Consider the following 18,101-nt stretch of genomic DNA (forward strand, 5'->3'; position numbering starts at 1 on the left):
ACCGAGATAGAGTATCTACCATGATTGTATGCTGAGATACAAACCTTCATTGTGTTAACTGAGACTTATATAGGATTTTTCATTACTTGCATTCTTGTGATGACCCTTTGATGATAATCGTGGAGACACAAGATTTTGTTGTTTGTAGATTTGTAGTAGACTTGATCCTTCAATTTTTGACAAAACCCTTCAGCTTGCTTTTGATGCCCTGCCTGACACTTGATCCTTGAATGTTTCTTTTTTTCCCTTCCTGAGACTGTAACCATAGCTTTGATACCATGTTGAAGAATCTAGGGCAAATTATTAATGAATCTTCCATCATTGGCAACTGCTTGTGATGTCTTTTATTTTTCTTAAGTTAACTTCTTTATGTTTTCTTGTTCTTTAATCATCAAACAATTATCAAAACAACAAAGTACACATACACAAAATGTTGGCTCCAAGCTAGGGCAAAACCTCTCCTCTTGAAAGTAAAACCCTTGAATCTCTTCTTATAGATATTTAGATGATGAATACCAAGACCCTTGACAAAATTGACACCAGATTACCTCCATGATGTGTGTCACTATCCTCTGCACTGTTTGGTCCACAATCCACAGTCTATAGACTTGATATCATTGTACTCCTTCTTAGTCTCCTTATGTCTTTGTTGTCCAGTCACAATCCTTGACTCATTCTTTCTTGGCTGCGACAAGTCTTCATTTATGTTATTGTCTTAAGACAGTCCTTCATGTTGTTCGTTGGTTATGATAAAGATAAGGCAGGCCACCACCGAGAGCTTGAACACAATCATTGTATATATATGCACCACCACAGAGTCTGAATGCAATCCTTGTATATATATATATATATATATATATATATATATATATATATATATATATATATATATATATATATATATATATATATATATATATATATAGATATTCACCACCACCGAGAGCTATCACAGTGTATAGACTTCCGAGAGCTTGATATTACCCTTGATCACTTCACCGAGATATAACTGTGTATGCACACAATCTTCATTGACTATGATGAATGATCCGAAGACTCGTTCATTGACTCAACATCACTCCTTATATATATAGATCATCTATGATCCATTAGGATGACATGAGTGCCTTAAAGGTAGGTCGACATATCATCAAGGAGATCATTGTCTTTTGTAGAGTTGACTTGCACAAGGATAGTGACATTTGTTCTTGGATCGTAATATTTTGACCTTATGACTTTTATAATACTTATGATGAGACATAAAATCCTTAAGACATCAAGAAGAAGTCTTTGACCTATGGTAAACACATCTTGCCGATGAAACCCATGATGCAAGGAATAATAATTTTTCTTTTACATAATATTATAATTACAAGTCATAATGAAAACTAAACCTATTTACATTTTCTTCAACAATAAGCTATTGGTATATCTGGCTAGCAAGATGTTAGATATACTCTAGATGTTATATTGTCTACTGAAAATTTTAATCTTGGACCTCACCCAAAGTACTCCAACGTGTTATCGATTTGTCATGGCTAAAAAAAATGAAGGATAGTGAATGGAAATAAAATAACTTCGCTTAGAAATTAGATGATAATGTGTGTGTTGCTATGTGTCACGTATATGGACTATGAATGTTTCCATGTTACACACGTGGACTGTGTTTTTATTTGTGTGTTAGTCATGTGTTGCTTGGTATACCATTAATTGGAACTCCGTAATGATCTTGGTGCACTACATTCATGCATTATCATTAATTTTTTGTATCATTTTCTTTGACAATATATGCTTCTTGTTTAAGTTTCGATTCTTTCTTATCTTGAGACTCTTCTTCTTTGTATACTGTATAGTGATTACTTTGAGCTCCTTCCCACCATGTGGGCCTTCATATTTTTTCTGATCTCTATTGTTTTGCAAACACTTGGGGTAATTTTTTATTACATGCTACATCGAAATGAAACATTTTCATAATTGAGCTTTTGGACCCAAACATAGTCTAGAGTCGTCAGATTAATCTTAACGGAAAAACCCTTGTTGAAGTACATCTCCACACATATTCGAGCATAAGTAGTCTTTTAATAAAAATAGTTTCTAGGTCACGACAATAATTTTTTTCTAATGTATTTCCAATAGAGGATAATGATAGGAGATTCCAAAGATACATGGTAAGATTCAGAAGCCTTACCCAAACTAGTGTAGTGGAGATTGATGTTGTAAGAAGATCAAAGGTGGGAGACCAACACTGGATGAAGAGACCAACACTACCCCAAGACCACAACCCATATCACAAATGGCCTTATTATCCTCAATATTTTCAAAAACAACAACAACAAAATTGAGCCATAGGATAAATATTTAAATCATCTATCAGGAGAGGTTTCCGTGTCTTAGAGATCCATTTGTGTAGATTAGTCAGCCGTGACCAAAACCCATTAAAACTGTAGACCAAACCTTGCTCCGAAAAATATTTTTCATAGTTTAAAGCTTCCTCCTCCAAAGGAACACATAGGGAAGGAACTTCATGAATTACTAGAAGAACAAATCCAAATTTCAGTGTGGCACTATACGAAACCGAAGAAGAGCTTGCTAGACGAGCAACCATTCGTGCAAAAAATATTGTCTTCTTTATCGGATCACTAAGATTCAACATTGTTCGAACTCCAGTGGAAATATGCAAAGAGATACATGTGATCTAAGCATAGATTGGTTACCTAGGAAAAATTCCTATCCACCACAAAGGTTTTCAAAAGTACCTGCATCTCAATTATAATGGACTGTAATGATTTTTTAGCAAGACTACAAGAAATATTATATTATTAATTCAATCAATAAAATTTACTACTTTGTAAATTGTAATGGAAATGAAAAAATAACTAACATTTTGTAATATTACCATGTATCAATAAATAAATTTGTTAAGTAAAGTAAACAAAGAGAAAAGAGATAATTAAAAAAAAAAAGTCTTTAGTACGATTTTTTGGAAGCTTTTCTAATTTCTCTAAAATCCCACAGGAATTTGTTGAAATCACAAGCTTGATGGATAACTGTGACACAATCAAAGTGTCGTAGGGTTTTTTAGGGTGTTGAATCCATATATACACTCAAAAAACCAGTTTAAATTCACAAATCAAGATTTCACCTCAAATTTTTCCATCGGATTCCGGCACCATAAAGTCCAAAAAATAGCACTAAAGTCAATTCAAAAAAAAAATGTTGTCCAGTTTATATAACAAATACAAATTCAAGCCATATTGTAATTATTTGTTATTTAAAATATATTTTTAAATTGATAAATAAATTCAACACCATAAAAAACCCTGGGGCACTTAAATTCTACAATAAACCAATTTAAACTAAAGTTTTTAAATTCTCTACCAAATTTTGATTGAAATTAATCTGAAAAAAAGAAAAATAAATCATTTCATCTCAGAATAAACTAGGCTTAAATTTTTATCTTTAAATAATAATTAAAATATTAATCAAAATAATTATTAAATTTAATTACTTATCCCTTTTTATAATCTAGAATAATGTTATATAAAACTAATATATAATTTAATAAAAAGATTTATTCAAATGGAATATCACATTATCAATGATCTCAGTTAATGGGCTTTCAAATTTAATTAAAAAAAATCTGCTAGTATCGAAAAATTAAAACAAAATAAATGATTCTGTTTTTTCAGTTTGTAAACAGTTTGAATAATTTCAATATAAAATTATATTTCAGTCTACCCTAGAGGCCATAGTTGACTGGCTGTGTCCAATTATCGACTTGAAGCGAAAAATACAGGCGTTACTTCCAATAATATAAAAATAAACTGGGTTCAAATATCTGAAGATTTCCAGAATAATGGCATCATGCGTGTGTTCAATTATATGGATTTTAAGCAAAAATTACATGTATGGACTGAATTAATTAAGTGTGAACTTGGATGATGATCGATTGTATCCATGGTAATGGAATGGTGCATGTACTTGCTTGTAAATTGAGGAAAATCCAGTCGTCCTGACCCTTCGATTATCATGGATATCTGAATTAAATCATCCCGGCGGGTCAATTATCTGGACTAAATCATCCCCACCCTAAAGCTATCGGTATTGTTGTGAAGACCCCAAGCCCAAAAAAAATACCTTACCAGTTTTCGATGCATGAGGCCTAATTAGCGTTGAATTCCTCTGTTGGTCCCTTGAATTTTTCTTCTGTATTGTATGCAAGCTTGTTTTAAAAAGTTCAATGACCACCTGCATGGCATCGACAATGGCCATCCTCCTTATTTTTGGAGGAAGCCAACTAATGTATGCCCACGCGCACCAGCTGCCCAGGTCATTCAAGGTGCGAATCCCGAAATTGATCCTCGCTCCAGCAATTAATCCATTCCGAGGAACATGGGTTCTTGCAATCCTTCGGCTCCTTCCTTCCATAATTGAAGTCACGAAGCTTACACATAATCCGATAACCACTAAGGTGAAACCACCCATGTTCATATTCCCTGGTTTCTTCGGCCGGCTGCACCAAATGCCAATCGGCGCAGATATTAAAACCCTCCATGGGATGCTAGGATTGTATAATTGAAGGGGTCTCATAACTGCTTTTCTGGTATCGCACCGTTTTAATTTCCCCGTCTTATTCAACCTTGTGCTTCCTTATACTTCTGGTCGGCGTAACTTGTGAGCCTCGTGCTCTCAGAAGGCAGCAACAATACAGTTCAAGGTTCTCCCTGCCTTCATGAGTGCCCAATTACCGGTTGGGTATTATCATTATTCTCACATGGGTAAGGTTGGCAGCATGAGAAGTGTAGAAGAGGTGAAGAAAATGGAAATGAAGCATGCTCTTCTGAAAGAAGATTATGTGGAGCTCCAAAACGTATGTATATTTTGGATTTAAGCAATTGTGTCGCTCTAAAACCCAAATCTTCCAGAGCTAAACCAGGAATAAGTGATTTATGTTTTAGATTTAATCAATATTTTGTGACTTGTTTGTCTTTTTGGTCTTTTCGATGTGTTTCAGGATGTTAGGGCACTGAGAGAAAAATCGGTGACAAGCAAGGATAAGAAGAAGTGGTTACAGGCACAAGTCAGGTTTGTGGGTCTTTTTCTTTGATGGTATTCTTGGCGTGTTTTTTACTTTTGTTAAAGGGAGAGGCGTCAATTGATATGGTGCAGGACATCAGGCGTGGTTTCTCTATGATTTCTCTATTGCTGTGACAAACGATCCCAGGAAAGAGTTTTTTACGTGACTGAAAATTGTTATAGTTTTAGAAATTACGGTTTCCGTTGGTGTCATGGTGTTCCAGTCTATGGAAGGTGTTGAATGCAAATTGAATTTTAGTTTCATTTTGCAGCATTATACTTTGGAGTATATAGGTTTTTAGTCTTTTAGGTTTTACCATTACCCTGTACATCTAAGGCTTGCAAGGAGAAATGGACTAACAAGCTTCTTTATCATTGCTCTCCTTGTCAAACCGCTTTTGTTTGAGTAACTGTGGTGGATCTTTTAGGAGATTGTGATTTAATTTTGCCCCTAGTAGTTGTGACCATTATATGCAATGCATGTGCATGTATGCAGTGGTGCATTGATGAGCTTTTGCTACCCAAACCCGTCAATCCACATTTGGGTGTCTCTGTTGTATTCTTCAGCATAGTGTGATTCTATGCTTCAATGCTTGTCACAAGGCATTGGGACCACTATAAGAAAAATGCCCCTAGGCCAGATCCAGACCGCAAAAGCAACCAAAAGCAACCAGAATGCAGGTGGCTAATGGTTATGCCGTTAAGTTTATGCCCTTAGCATTTGTAGGTTAAGTTCAAAAAACTTGTGATGTAGCTGTAATGTTCAGTTGTCACTTTGCATATCTAATTTGAAAAACTTGGTCCTTTCATGTCTTGATAAAACCTATATCCCCAATCGCACTTAAATGATATAGTACTTTCAAATGGGTAATGCATTGTTGGAGTTTTTTGTTGCTAAAAAATGTTAATCTACTTGCATTGCAGCTTTTGGCTTTTTTAATACCCAAATAACCTCAAATCCCTTGTTTTTTATTTTATCCTCATATTTGTTATACGGGTGCAATCTAAAGCTTGTACTTCCTACGACAGTATGAATTGGTTCCAGCAGTTATGAATTTGGTTGGATGGATGTGTTTCTCTACATTTCCTATTGTGGAAGAATGTTAGACTATGCAATTTGCATTGCATAACTGAGTCTTTTTTCATATCTTGATAACCCCAGAACCTGTGATCTTGATTGGATTCTGGTATTTTTGGAAAATGGAACAATTTTAAGTATTGTTAATCTATACATTTTATATCAAATTGTGAATTGATTTTAATGAGAATGAGAATGGTTGGATGCATAATAATTGGTTTACGTTCGTTTATGCAATAAGGTTATGAAATTTTGAGTATATAGAGAGTGTAAATTATAATATTGTGTTCATATAGTTTATACATTTGTGAAATAACTGTGAAATAAAATATGCAACTTATAACAGTTCTGTATATCCTCTGTCCTGAATTTTTCTTGGATGTATAATATAAAAGTTTCTGGAGTATTCTCTTTGAACATCATGTTTTTCAACACTTAATCAGAGTTTTCTTTTGTTTGTGAAACTCTTTCACCTTTCACAGATGTTGCTTTTGACAATTGATTTAAGGATTTTCAAATGTTTCCTAATCAAATGATAAATGATGCTTGAATTCCAGATTTTTGCGGCACAAATACAAAATGTTTACAGAAAAGGATCACAAGGAAACAACAGATCCATTGGTATTCCCAAAATCTGGAGCTCATGTTCATTCAGTTTACAGAAGACCCAAAGAACCATCGGAAGTGTTGGCTATTGAAGATGAGCCTGCAAGGCGTGAATTGACTGGGCTACATGCATTGCCATTGGTGTCAACAGATCACTGTACCTCCCCTGAAATGGTAAGACTTAATTTAAACATATTTTTCTAATCGTTTAACACAGCCTTTATTTCCATGGATTGGAATGTGATGATAATAGATTCTCTCATCATGATTTTTAGACTGGACCACAGCCTTCACCTATGAGGATCATGCCAGTTGTTGCAGTGCCTCATAGTTCATTTGTCACATCTGTTAATGAACTAGCTAAAAAAAAGGGAGAACTTGAAAAATATGGGTTTGTTCGTGCTCAGAAGCCATCCAAAAATAAAAATGGCCAAAATAGGAAAATCAAAGCAGATCTATTGACATCCCCAGAATACAGTGCTAAAAGCATTACCATTTCCGGAGGACCCAATAGATCAATTGAAGCACCGGCTATTGGAGACAAGTCTGCAAGACATGAATTAACTGGGATGCAAATGTTATCTTCGACAAGTGATTGTTCCTTGCCTGAAATGATCAGATTTCATGAAAACATATTTATCTAATTGTTCATGCAACTATTAATTCTGTTGACTGGGATGTGATGCTAACTGTTTTGTTCTCTTATCTTTATATGTGTAGAATGGACTACAGCCTACACCTGTGAGGATAATCCCACGTTTCAAAGTGCCTCAAGGTTCATTTTTCGCACCTGCTGTTGTAGACAGCCAAAATGAGAATGTCAAAGTAGATCCGTTGGTATCCCCAGAATCAAGTGCTAAAATCATTTCCATTTCCAAACGACCAACTGAATTGCTGGCTATTGAAGACCAGTCTGCAAGACATGAATTGATTGGGATGCAACCATTGTTGTCAACAGATGACTGCTCTGCACCTAAAATGGTTAGACTTCAAGCAAACATATTTATCTAATTTTTCAACACATCATTGAATTCTGTTGACTGGAATGTGATTTAACTGTTTTATGCTCTTATGTGGATATGGGCAGACTGGACTACAGCCTTCAGGTATGCAGACAATGTCAGGTTTCAAAGTTCATCATAGTACATTGATCACACCTGCTGTTGAACCAGCCAACAAGAAGAGACCACTTGCAAACAATGGAGTAACTGGTCCTCAGAAGCCATCTAAAGTTAAAGATAGTAAAAATAGGAAAGTCAAAGCAGATCCATCAGTACCAGAATTTGCTGCTAAAAACATTTCTATTCCCATAAGACCCAAAGAATTAACTGAAGCACTGGCTACTGATGATGAACCTGCAAGATATGAATTGACTGGCATGCAGCCATCGCTGTCAACAGATAACTGTACCATGCCTGTAATGGTAAGATTTCATGCAATGATGCATAATGCAAATATTTTTATGTAATGGTATAACCCAGGCTCACAGGCTTCAAGTCTGTTGACTGGAATAGGATGCTAACTTGTTTAGTCTCTTATGTTGATGTTTAGACTGGACTACAGCCATCAGCTATGAGGGTAATGAGAGGTTCCATAGTGCCTCCTGTCACACGTGTTGAACCAACTAACAAAAAGAGACCTCTTGAAGATAATGAACTTGTTGGTGCTCAGAAGCCATCTAATGTTAAAAACAGCTGGAATAAGAAAATCAAAGCAGCTCCAGTGGTAGAATGTGGTGTTGAAACTCCTATTTCCGGAGAACCTAAAGAATCAACTGAAGGACTGCCTATTGAAGACAGGTCTGCAAGACATGAATTTACTGGGCTGCAGCTATTTTCATCATCAAATGCTTGTACCTCACCTGAAATGGTAAGACTACATGCAAACATATTTATCTATCTGTTTAATACAACTTTTATTTCTGTTGACTGAAATGTAATGATAACGGTTTCATTCTTTGATGTCGATATGTTCAGATTGGATTACTGCCTTTAGCTACGAGGATGATGCCACCTTTCACAGTGCCTCAGGGTTTGTCGGTCACAACTGTTGTCAAACCAACCGTCAGGAAGAGGCAAAATAATGGACTAGTCCATGCCAAGAAACCATCTGAAGTTAAAGGCAGACAAAGAAAGAAAACAAAAGGCAGCCCACAAAAGCCCATCTCACTTATAGAGGAAAAGGGTGCGGGAAGTTTTTGGGACAATTAATAATACAAGAAATGCCATTTTTCACCACCAATATTCCATCGATCTGTTTTTTTCCATCAGCTTCAAGGCACTGCAAGGGAATTGTTTGAGAGATTAGAATTCTGTAGAATTGTAATTAACTGCATTTGAACACTGATATCCTTTTATTCAGTTCTCTAATTGTACAGAATTCATCAATAATGTTGTGCTTATTTGCACGGAAAGATTTTTACAATACAAATTCTTTTGAAACAGAGATCCCTTTGAAGCTAAAATCGAATTCAAACTAGATTGTATAAGTAGACAGAATTTCATCCATCTGTTTCTCAGCGCAGACAGGTCTAATTCCGAATCGTACTTCATTGTTTTCTATATACATGTTTCTCATTCGTGGCAGAGTCCACGCTTTGGCTTTCCTGTGGCTACAAATGTACATGAAAAAGGAATTAGCAATTCTGAAGGGAAAGATTTATCATGTTGAGAGGTGCTCCACAGTTTAAGTTTAGTTTAAATTTAGTAGAGAGATATCTAGATATTAGGAATAATGTCAATATTTTTTAATATATATATATATTTTTTTAATAATATTGTTTAAATTAAATATAAAAGCAAAAAGGTTTGAAAGAGATTTAAAAGTGTAAAATAATGATTTTCTAACTATATTTAAATTTAATTAATAAATACATAAAAACTTAGTACATACAATAAATTTACTATAACAAGATTTTTAATCATGGATATTCACTTTTATTTTAGCATGGATATTATTAACTTGTAAATAGAGTTTGTTTCTTATCAATATTACAAGCCCGAAAACCATAACTCATTACAAAATCAAATATTTTATAAATATATTTTTATTTTTTTATTTTTAATTTTTGTAATGTATCGTAAATATTTTGACTTAAAATTAAATTAAAATAAATTAATAATTATAATTATCAATAATACATTTTGATTTGGTCAAATTACATAAACTAAAATAAAAATACAATGACATAAAATAAAATAGATAAAATTAATAATAAAATTAGTTTAGATCTATCTTAATTTCAAATGTATCAAGCACCCAAAAGGAGGATTAAATTTATTGAGATGCAAATCTCTTTTAGAGTGAAAAGAGATTTGATCCATCTAGATACTTGGTAGATTCAGAATTACAATGGGATTATATTTATTGAGATTCAATTCTATGGAAAGAGATTTGATCCATCTGTAGATTTAGAGTTAAAATGGATCTAGATTGATTTATTTGATTTCATTATTTTGAACCAATAAAACATTGAATATGGATTTAGCTTGTAATGAGATGCCATCTTGGTTTTGCCCAATTTAACTTAAGTGTTGTTAGGGTTAGGCTCTTGGAAGTGTTGTATCTATGTAGGTGATTTCTCTAGTCTGGTATCAATATAGCAACCACACTGTCGTATAGTAAGAATATAGCGAGCACCCTATCAAATAGTAAGAGTGCAACACCGTGGAGACTTACATATCATTTTGAGTTGAGTTCAAAGTCTTGAGCAGAAGCCCAAGTGGAAGAGAGAGCTCTTGGGTGTGATCAGAGAAAAAATAGCTCTAGATTGAGCTGAAAGAGAGAGCCAAGCCTGCTATAGGCTCTGTAAATTTTGCATAAATATATTGCTATATAAACTACCCTGCAGTTTTTTAGCTATCTTCTGCGTGTTTAATTACCCAGTCAGAATATCGATTGATGCCCTATGCAAATGGGCAAGAGTCTATGTATTGAGTCTGACTAAATGGGCATTCAGTTTGTTGGAGAAGTCGAAATTGAAAAAATTCCTTAGACCACTAGAGAAGGCCAGATATACAGACTGATCCAGTTGCATGTTGGAGTCCTAGCTGCACGTTGGAGTCCCGGACCACTGAACCATCCTGTAATTAATCTCCATAAAGCCCACGCAACATATATTTGTCATCGATCTCTGCTGGGATATTTTGATGGTTGATTTAAGGACCAACGTTGAGCAATGGGGTATAGGTAGTGCGCACAGGAGGAATGCGCTGGTCTCTTGAGAGAGCCCATAATTGGTCTGGTGGGCTATAAGGGGATCATGGAAGGAGGAATTTCATCTATGAGGTTAAAGATAGCTTAAGGAATGAATGTGTTAAATTGTGTTAAGTAAGGTCTCGTTGGTTATGGTGAGGTTTGGAATTCGTGGAATCAAACAATAGAGTCAAGTAAATGTATTTTAACAAGGCATCAATTTTGTTAAGGAAATAATGGAAATTAGGCATCAGTTTTGTTAAGAAAATAATGGAAATTCTGGTATGATTTTGATAAAATATGGCGTTAAATTTTGGAAATCCAGGTTACAATGGTCAATCTTCAGGATTATTGGTGCCACAAGGGTTTTTGATGGTATTGAATCCATTTCCATCATAAAAAAACATAATTCAAACACTCTTATTTTTTGGTGCCACAAGGGTTTTTGATGGTATTGAATTCATTTCCACCATAAAAAAGCATGATTCAAACACTCTTATTTTTGGAAATTCGGGTTACAACGGTCAATCTTCAAGATTTTGTGTGCCACAAGTGTTTTTTATAGTATTGAATCCATTACACCATAAAAAACATGATTCAAACACTCTTATTTTTTGGGTGCCACAAGGATTTTGATGGTATTGAATCCATTTCCACCATAAAAAAACATGATTCAAACACTCTTATTTTTGGAAATCTGGGTTACAATGGTCAATCTTCAAGATTTTGAGTGCCACAAGGGTTTTTGATGGTATTGAATCCATTTTCACCATAAAAAACATGATTCAAACACTCATATTTTTTGGTGCTACAAGGGTTTTGAATAGTATTGAATCCATTTCCACCATAAAAAACATGATTCAAACACTCTTATGTTTGGAAATCCAGGTTACAATTGTCAATCTTCAATATTTTGGGTGCCACAGGGGTTGTTGATGGTGTTGAATCCATTTCCACCATTAAAAACATGATTGACTCGCTAATCCATAGCATTTAACATAAATGGTATTAATAAAAGTTGGTAATGATTAGTGGGCAGTTATATTTTTAATGGCTCGATCGAATTGTTGGTTAACCACTTACACAGCTCGATCGAGGGTTTCTTCAACGCTCGATCAAGCTATTTTAATTCTGAAATCAAGCGCTCGATTGAGCTCCTAAGGTCCTAAAAATCATCATTTTAGCACCCCTTCTGAAGATTTCTCTACAACCTCATTTTGTACCCTAGCAGATTTAGGGAAAAATTTGTCCTTCAGTGGTGGAGTTGATCATGTTGGATTCGTGAAAGAATCCTCTATCCAATGGCATATGAGTTTGACACTTTCGAATTCATATGATATTTTTTAGCTAATTTATTTTAAACATAATTTTGGAAAAAAATTTGGACAGTTTCAAAGGGGTTGAATAAAAAATTAATAACATAAAATGTACACAATGAAAAATTTTCAAAAAATACCACTATCTTCGTTTACTTTCCCTCTTCAAAAGAGTACTCTTGATTTTTAAATTTATTTAAAGAGTTGAAAAATTCTTGCATAAACACGTGTCTACAAAATACAATTGAAATATTACTTCGCCAACTTTGAAAAATAATAAAAAAAAATATGATTTTGCATAAAAAATAAAATTTTAATATGAAAAACTTAGTTCTATCCATATAGATCACGCTTATATATATATATATATATATATATATATATATATATATATATATAAACAATTTCACATTTTAGGCTAAGTTATGTTACGCGAACACACGTATGCCTCTAAAGATTTGCGAAAGTTTGCAAGGACAAATATTGTATTTAATGGAAAATTGAGAGATTATATGACAGTAATTTTTTTTGCAAAACATACCATTATGGCAGCAACATAATTCTCTACATAATGTCTTTTTACTCTGAATCAAAATTCACAATGCTCGTATGAATTTTAAGGCTTCAATTTGATAAAAGACGAAAAACTTGAAATTTTATCGCCACATCTGGCCCAAAAGTGTAAACATCTTCATGCATTCACCCAGATGTCCCCACTCACATGACATATTGAATCTTGTTAAGTCATAAGTGTTGAAGAACCTAGGGCAAGTTATTAATGATTATTCCATCATTGACAACTCCTTGTGATGTCTTTTATTTTTCTTAAGTTAACTTCTTTATGTTTGTTTGTTCTTTAATCATAAAACAGTTCTCAAAACAAGAAAAACAACGAAGTATACGTACACAAAATGTTGGCTCCAAGCCAGGGCAAAACTTCTCCTCTTAAGAGTAAAACCCTCAAATCTCTTCTTATAGATATTTAGATGATGAATATCAAGACCCTTGACAAAATTGACACTAGATTACCTCCACGATGTTTGTCACTATCCTCTGCACTGTTTGGCCCACAATCCATAGTCTATAGACTTGATATCACTGTACTCCTTCTTGCTCTCCTTATGTCTTTGTTATCCAGTCACAATCCTTGACTCATTCTTTCTCGGCTGCCACAAGTCTTTGTTTATGTTATTTTCTTGAGATAGTCCTTCATGCTCTTTGTTGGTTATGATAAAGATAAGACATGCCACCGCCGAGAGCTTGAAGGAAATCACTATATATATATGCACCACCACCGAGTCTGAACGCAATCACTGTATATATATGCACCACCACCGAGAGTTGAACGCAATCACTGTATATATATATACACCACCACTGAGAGTTGAACGCAATCACTATATATATACACCACCACTGATCTAATTTAGAATACTATTTTCAATGCTAAGATCTTCCTTAGATTATAAACAAAATGCTTTAATTGTGCTTAAGGATTCGTGAATTTTTGCAAGTGAAATGAATAGTTTTTTTATGTTAATTTTATGAGCAATTTAACATAAATCATAAACTAAGCAGCAACATAAACATGTACAGAACATCATCAAAATCACATTACAACAAGCACATGATAAAGGAGTTCACCCCTCCTGGGCTATGTCTCCTTAGTCCAGCTTCCAATGGCTTGGGCCTCTCTATTATGCTCAAGTGTAAAAATATGTGTTTACATTGCTCAAATGCTTCTAAAACCTCCTCCAAAGAGTCAAGAATACTCAAAAATGGCTCTCTAGCCTCTTTTTGCAACCAATTTAATGGAAAACTGAAGAAGTTATTATTTCTCCTAGTTTTCCCACTATTCGTTCCACAAATTGCTCCACATCTGACATGATCCTAAAAATTAGCCCCAAAAATGCTCTAACTAGGCGAAAATTTCGCCGCGTGGCAGGCCATAATCTGTCGGCACCAACTATCTTATCACAAATCGCAATTGGCGGAGTCCTGGGGCTTACAGCCTGTGAACAAGGTGGGAAATGTGCGATTGCGATACGGCAGACCCGATGGACCATTAAACTACAACCTATAGTCGTATTGCATCCAAGGAACCTATAACATTTCGCAATTTGGCAGTGAATAAGCGGGTAACCATAATATGGGACTCTGTTTTCCTGCGGTGTGTGATTGTGATCTATGATCCATCGCATCGCAACCTGGGTATGCTAGGGGCCAATTTTCTGAAATGCTTCCCTTCGCCGATGTGCGCTATTGATCTATCGCATCGCGCCTTCGGCGGATTCTTGAATGCCTTCCCGCCTGCCTTATCGCATCGCAACCCCTCCTTGCCTTGGGGCCAATTTTTAATGCCGACCTACCTACGATTGTGATTTGTGACATGTGGGGACCAATGGCGGCTTGCCACTTGGCGCCTCCTCATTAACTGAAGGACCTTTCCACATCATCCAATCCTACCATGTGTCCAAGTCAAACCTAAATTTTGACTTGCTCTAACTTCTGCATACAAGCTTGAATTTGAGTGTCGTTCACACCATTGGAATCAAAATGACAAGCTCTTCGATATAAAGCTAATTTTAGCAAGATTATGACACTTTGATTTTTTAGCCTAATTTTCAGCACCTGATCACTCCTCCCCATTGGAAGCCTTTTGGACCCCAAAAGGATCACTTTAAATTGTTCAACAGATGAGGGTACAGTTCCCTCACCTTCCCAACCTCCATCCATTTGGATTTTAAAGGATTTGTACCCTTGAGCCCCACTCGAAGATAATCGATACTGACCCTTTTTTATATCCTTGTCCTTTTGTTAAGTATAGTGCCTTGCTGAAGCTCATCAAGGAATTCTAGAGAAAATTCTTCAATAGAAGGAATTTTAATATTCTCTCCTTGATCTTCAATCAAAGGAGGTTCATACAACCTTAAATTCTCAACATTAACAACAACATAAATTTGCATATATGAAGGCAAATCCAACCTGAAGGCATTGTTACCAATCTTTTCCAAAATTCTGAATGGACCATATCTAATTGGTTTTATCCTTTTGCCTTCTCCTTGGAGCCTCTCTTTGTTAATGTGAAGCCAAACTTCATCACCAACTTGGAACTTGTGATCTTGACTATGCTTGTTGTGCCTTGCTTTGTACTTGCCTTGGCTTTTCTCAAACTATTCTTGAACCTTTTGGTGTACTAATTGTATTTGTTCAATGAACTTTTTTTCTTTTTCTTTGTCATTATGACCTTCAATAGCAACATCTTTGCCAAAAATAAAATCCAAAGGAGATTTAAGAAATTATCCCAAACATGCCTCAAATGGCGAAGTTTGAGTGAAAGAGTGCTTGTATTGGTTGTAAGCATGCTGAATATAGTGCAATTGTTCATCCCACAGCTTAGGATGCTTGTTGTAATACCCACGAAGAAGATGTATCACTGTTATGTTCACTACCTCTGTTTGACCATCTGTTTGTGGATGAAAATATGTACTCTTTTTCAATTTGGTGTCCATGACTCCCCACAAGTTTGACAAAAAATTCCCGACAAAGTGAGAATATTGATCATTAACAATGGATGTGGGCAATCCAAAATGCACCCAAACATTCTGAAAGAATAATTGAGAAGTTTGTTTAGCTGTAACTTGCTTTTTACATGGCATCAAAATACACATTTTGCTGAACATATCCACAACTACATACAAATAATCATGACCTCCTTATGACAATGGAAGACCTCCTACAAAATCCATATAAATACTCTCCCACGGTCATGAAGGAACCGAAAGTGGTGTGTACAATCCTAACTTCTTATTACTAAGCTTACTGATTGCAATAATGTACATCCTTTAATAAAACAAGACACACTTTCAAGCATATGAGGCCAATAACAATACCTCTGTAGATGTGCCACCATCTTACTTACATTGAAATGACCAGCAATAAAAGAAGTATGTGCCTCTCTTATGGTGTTAACTCTTTCTCCCTGTGGAATAAAAATCTTGCCAAGATGGTATAACAAGTTATCATGCAAATGATAATCCAATTCCTCTACTCGGTTAACTTGACTCAATCTTGCATAAACATTTTGAAAGTCATTATCTAATGCATATTTCTCAATATAACTTTCATGTAAAACAAAATTATGCTTGAGTAAAGTAGTTTCACTAACAATCGGCTTAGAAAGCATATCAACAACTTTATTGTAGATACCTTTCTTATACGTGATTACCAAGTGGAATTGTTGAAGAAAACCCATCCTTCAAAAGTGCCTTGATTGTTGCAACTTTGATTGGGATTGCAAGTATTGCAATGGTTGATGATCAGTGTGAATGATTGTTTCCTTATCCATCATGTAGTGTTTCCATTCTTTCACACTTTGCACCAATGCATACAGTTCCTTGTCATATGTAGGATAGTTGATCACTGCACCATTAAAAGTTTCCGAATGAAAACAGATAGGCTTACCATGTTGCACGAGAATTGCACCCCTAGTGTAGTCAATAGCATCTGCCTGAATCTCAAACGATTGTCTCAAGTCTAGAAGTGAAAGTACTGGAGATGTATGGATCTATTCCTTCAATGCATCAATGGTATTTTTTTGTTTGCCTCCCCACTGAAATACCTTTTTCACACTGGTGAACGCATGTAAAGGAGTTGTTATAAGAGAAAAATTAGAAATGAATTTCCTCCAATATTGGGCTGCTCCCAGAAAACTTCTTACCTCTGTAACTGTCTTGGGCCTTGGCCAATTTACAATGACATCAACCTTGGAGGGATCTATTTTCAACTCACCTCCTCCAACAATATGACCCAAGTAAACTAAATAAGTCTTTCCAAACTCACACTTTTACATCTTCATATACAACTGTTCTTTTTTCAAGATATCAAGTACTTTTCTTACATGCATGACATGTTCAACACGTGATTTACTGAAAATTAAGATGTCATCTAAGTAGACTATGACAAATTCATCAAGAAATGGCCTCAACACATCATTCATCACACACATGAATGTAGCAGGAGCATTACATAAACCAAATGACTTAACTAGCCATTCAAACAAACCCTATTTTGTTTTGAACGTTGTCTTCCAGATGTATCTCTCTTCTAATTTGATGGTAGCCACTTCTTAAGTCCAGCGTAGTAAAATACTTTTAATCTTTCAATTGATCCAGTAAATAATCTATTCAAAGTAGTGGATAATGGTTATTTACCGTAATTTTTTTCAATGCACGAAAGTCCACACGCATGCGCCATGTTCCATCCTTCTTTGGCACCAAGACAATAGGTGAACCACAAGGCGAGGAAGATGGTCTGATGATCCCTTTATTCAACAACTCTTGGATTTGTGTCTTAATTTCTGCACTTTCCATCACTGACATTCTATACATGCCAATGTTAGGAAGAGGATAATATTGTTGCAACTGTATTTCATGTTGGATTCCTCTCTTGGGGGGTAATCCATTTGGTTCCTGAAACATTTCATCATATTGGTTAACTACGTCAACCAATTCAGATTTCAAATTCGAATCACAACCCTTAAAAGCTTCATTATCAACATCATTTTTGGGTTTGATCATGAGAAGCATAAAATTCTTGCTCTAATTCACTAGCCTTTTCATCTGCCCTGCATTAACAAGTGAAACATATGTTTTCTTGTTGTGAGCTTTCACAATATATTCTACTCCATTTTTGAATAAATGATATTTTTTTTCATATCGATGGAAGATATATTTTTTGTCGTAAAGATATGGGCTGCCCAAAAAGATGCCATATATATTTAGTGGCACAACATCAAGCTCCAATTCATCTATGAATTTTGCAGTGATAAC

General features: G+C 35.0%; 2 protein-coding genes across 2 annotated transcripts; both read left to right on the plus strand.

Annotated features, from left to right (window-relative positions):
* The first annotated feature begins 3,770 nt into the window (after nt 1–3,770).
* LOC149140247 (uncharacterized) lies at nt 3,771–7,486 on the plus strand. The gene is made up of 4 exons (XM_089448006.1): nt 3,771–4,870; nt 5,015–5,085; nt 6,712–6,934; nt 7,036–7,486. The coding sequence occupies exons 1-4, from the start codon at nt 4,733–4,735 to the stop codon at nt 7,402–7,404; spliced, it is 801 nt and encodes a 266-aa protein (XP_089304132.1). The 5' UTR covers nt 3,771–4,732; the 3' UTR covers nt 7,405–7,486.
* On the plus strand, nt 7,486–9,340 carry LOC149140248 (uncharacterized). Its single transcript, XM_089448007.1, has 4 exons — nt 7,486–7,741; nt 7,848–8,183; nt 8,312–8,629; nt 8,737–9,340. Exons 1-4 carry the CDS (start codon nt 7,697–7,699, stop codon nt 8,968–8,970), a joined length of 933 nt encoding a protein of 310 aa, XP_089304133.1. The 5' UTR covers nt 7,486–7,696; the 3' UTR covers nt 8,971–9,340.
* The last annotated feature ends 8,761 nt before the right edge of the window (nt 9,341–18,101 follow it).

This window comes from Pinus tabuliformis, chromosome X (genome assembly GCF_031772625.1).
Source record: "Pinus tabuliformis cultivar Carrire ecotype Pingquan chromosome X, CPIR1, whole genome shotgun sequence".
Taxonomy (NCBI): domain Eukaryota; kingdom Viridiplantae; phylum Streptophyta; class Pinopsida; order Pinales; family Pinaceae; genus Pinus; species Pinus tabuliformis.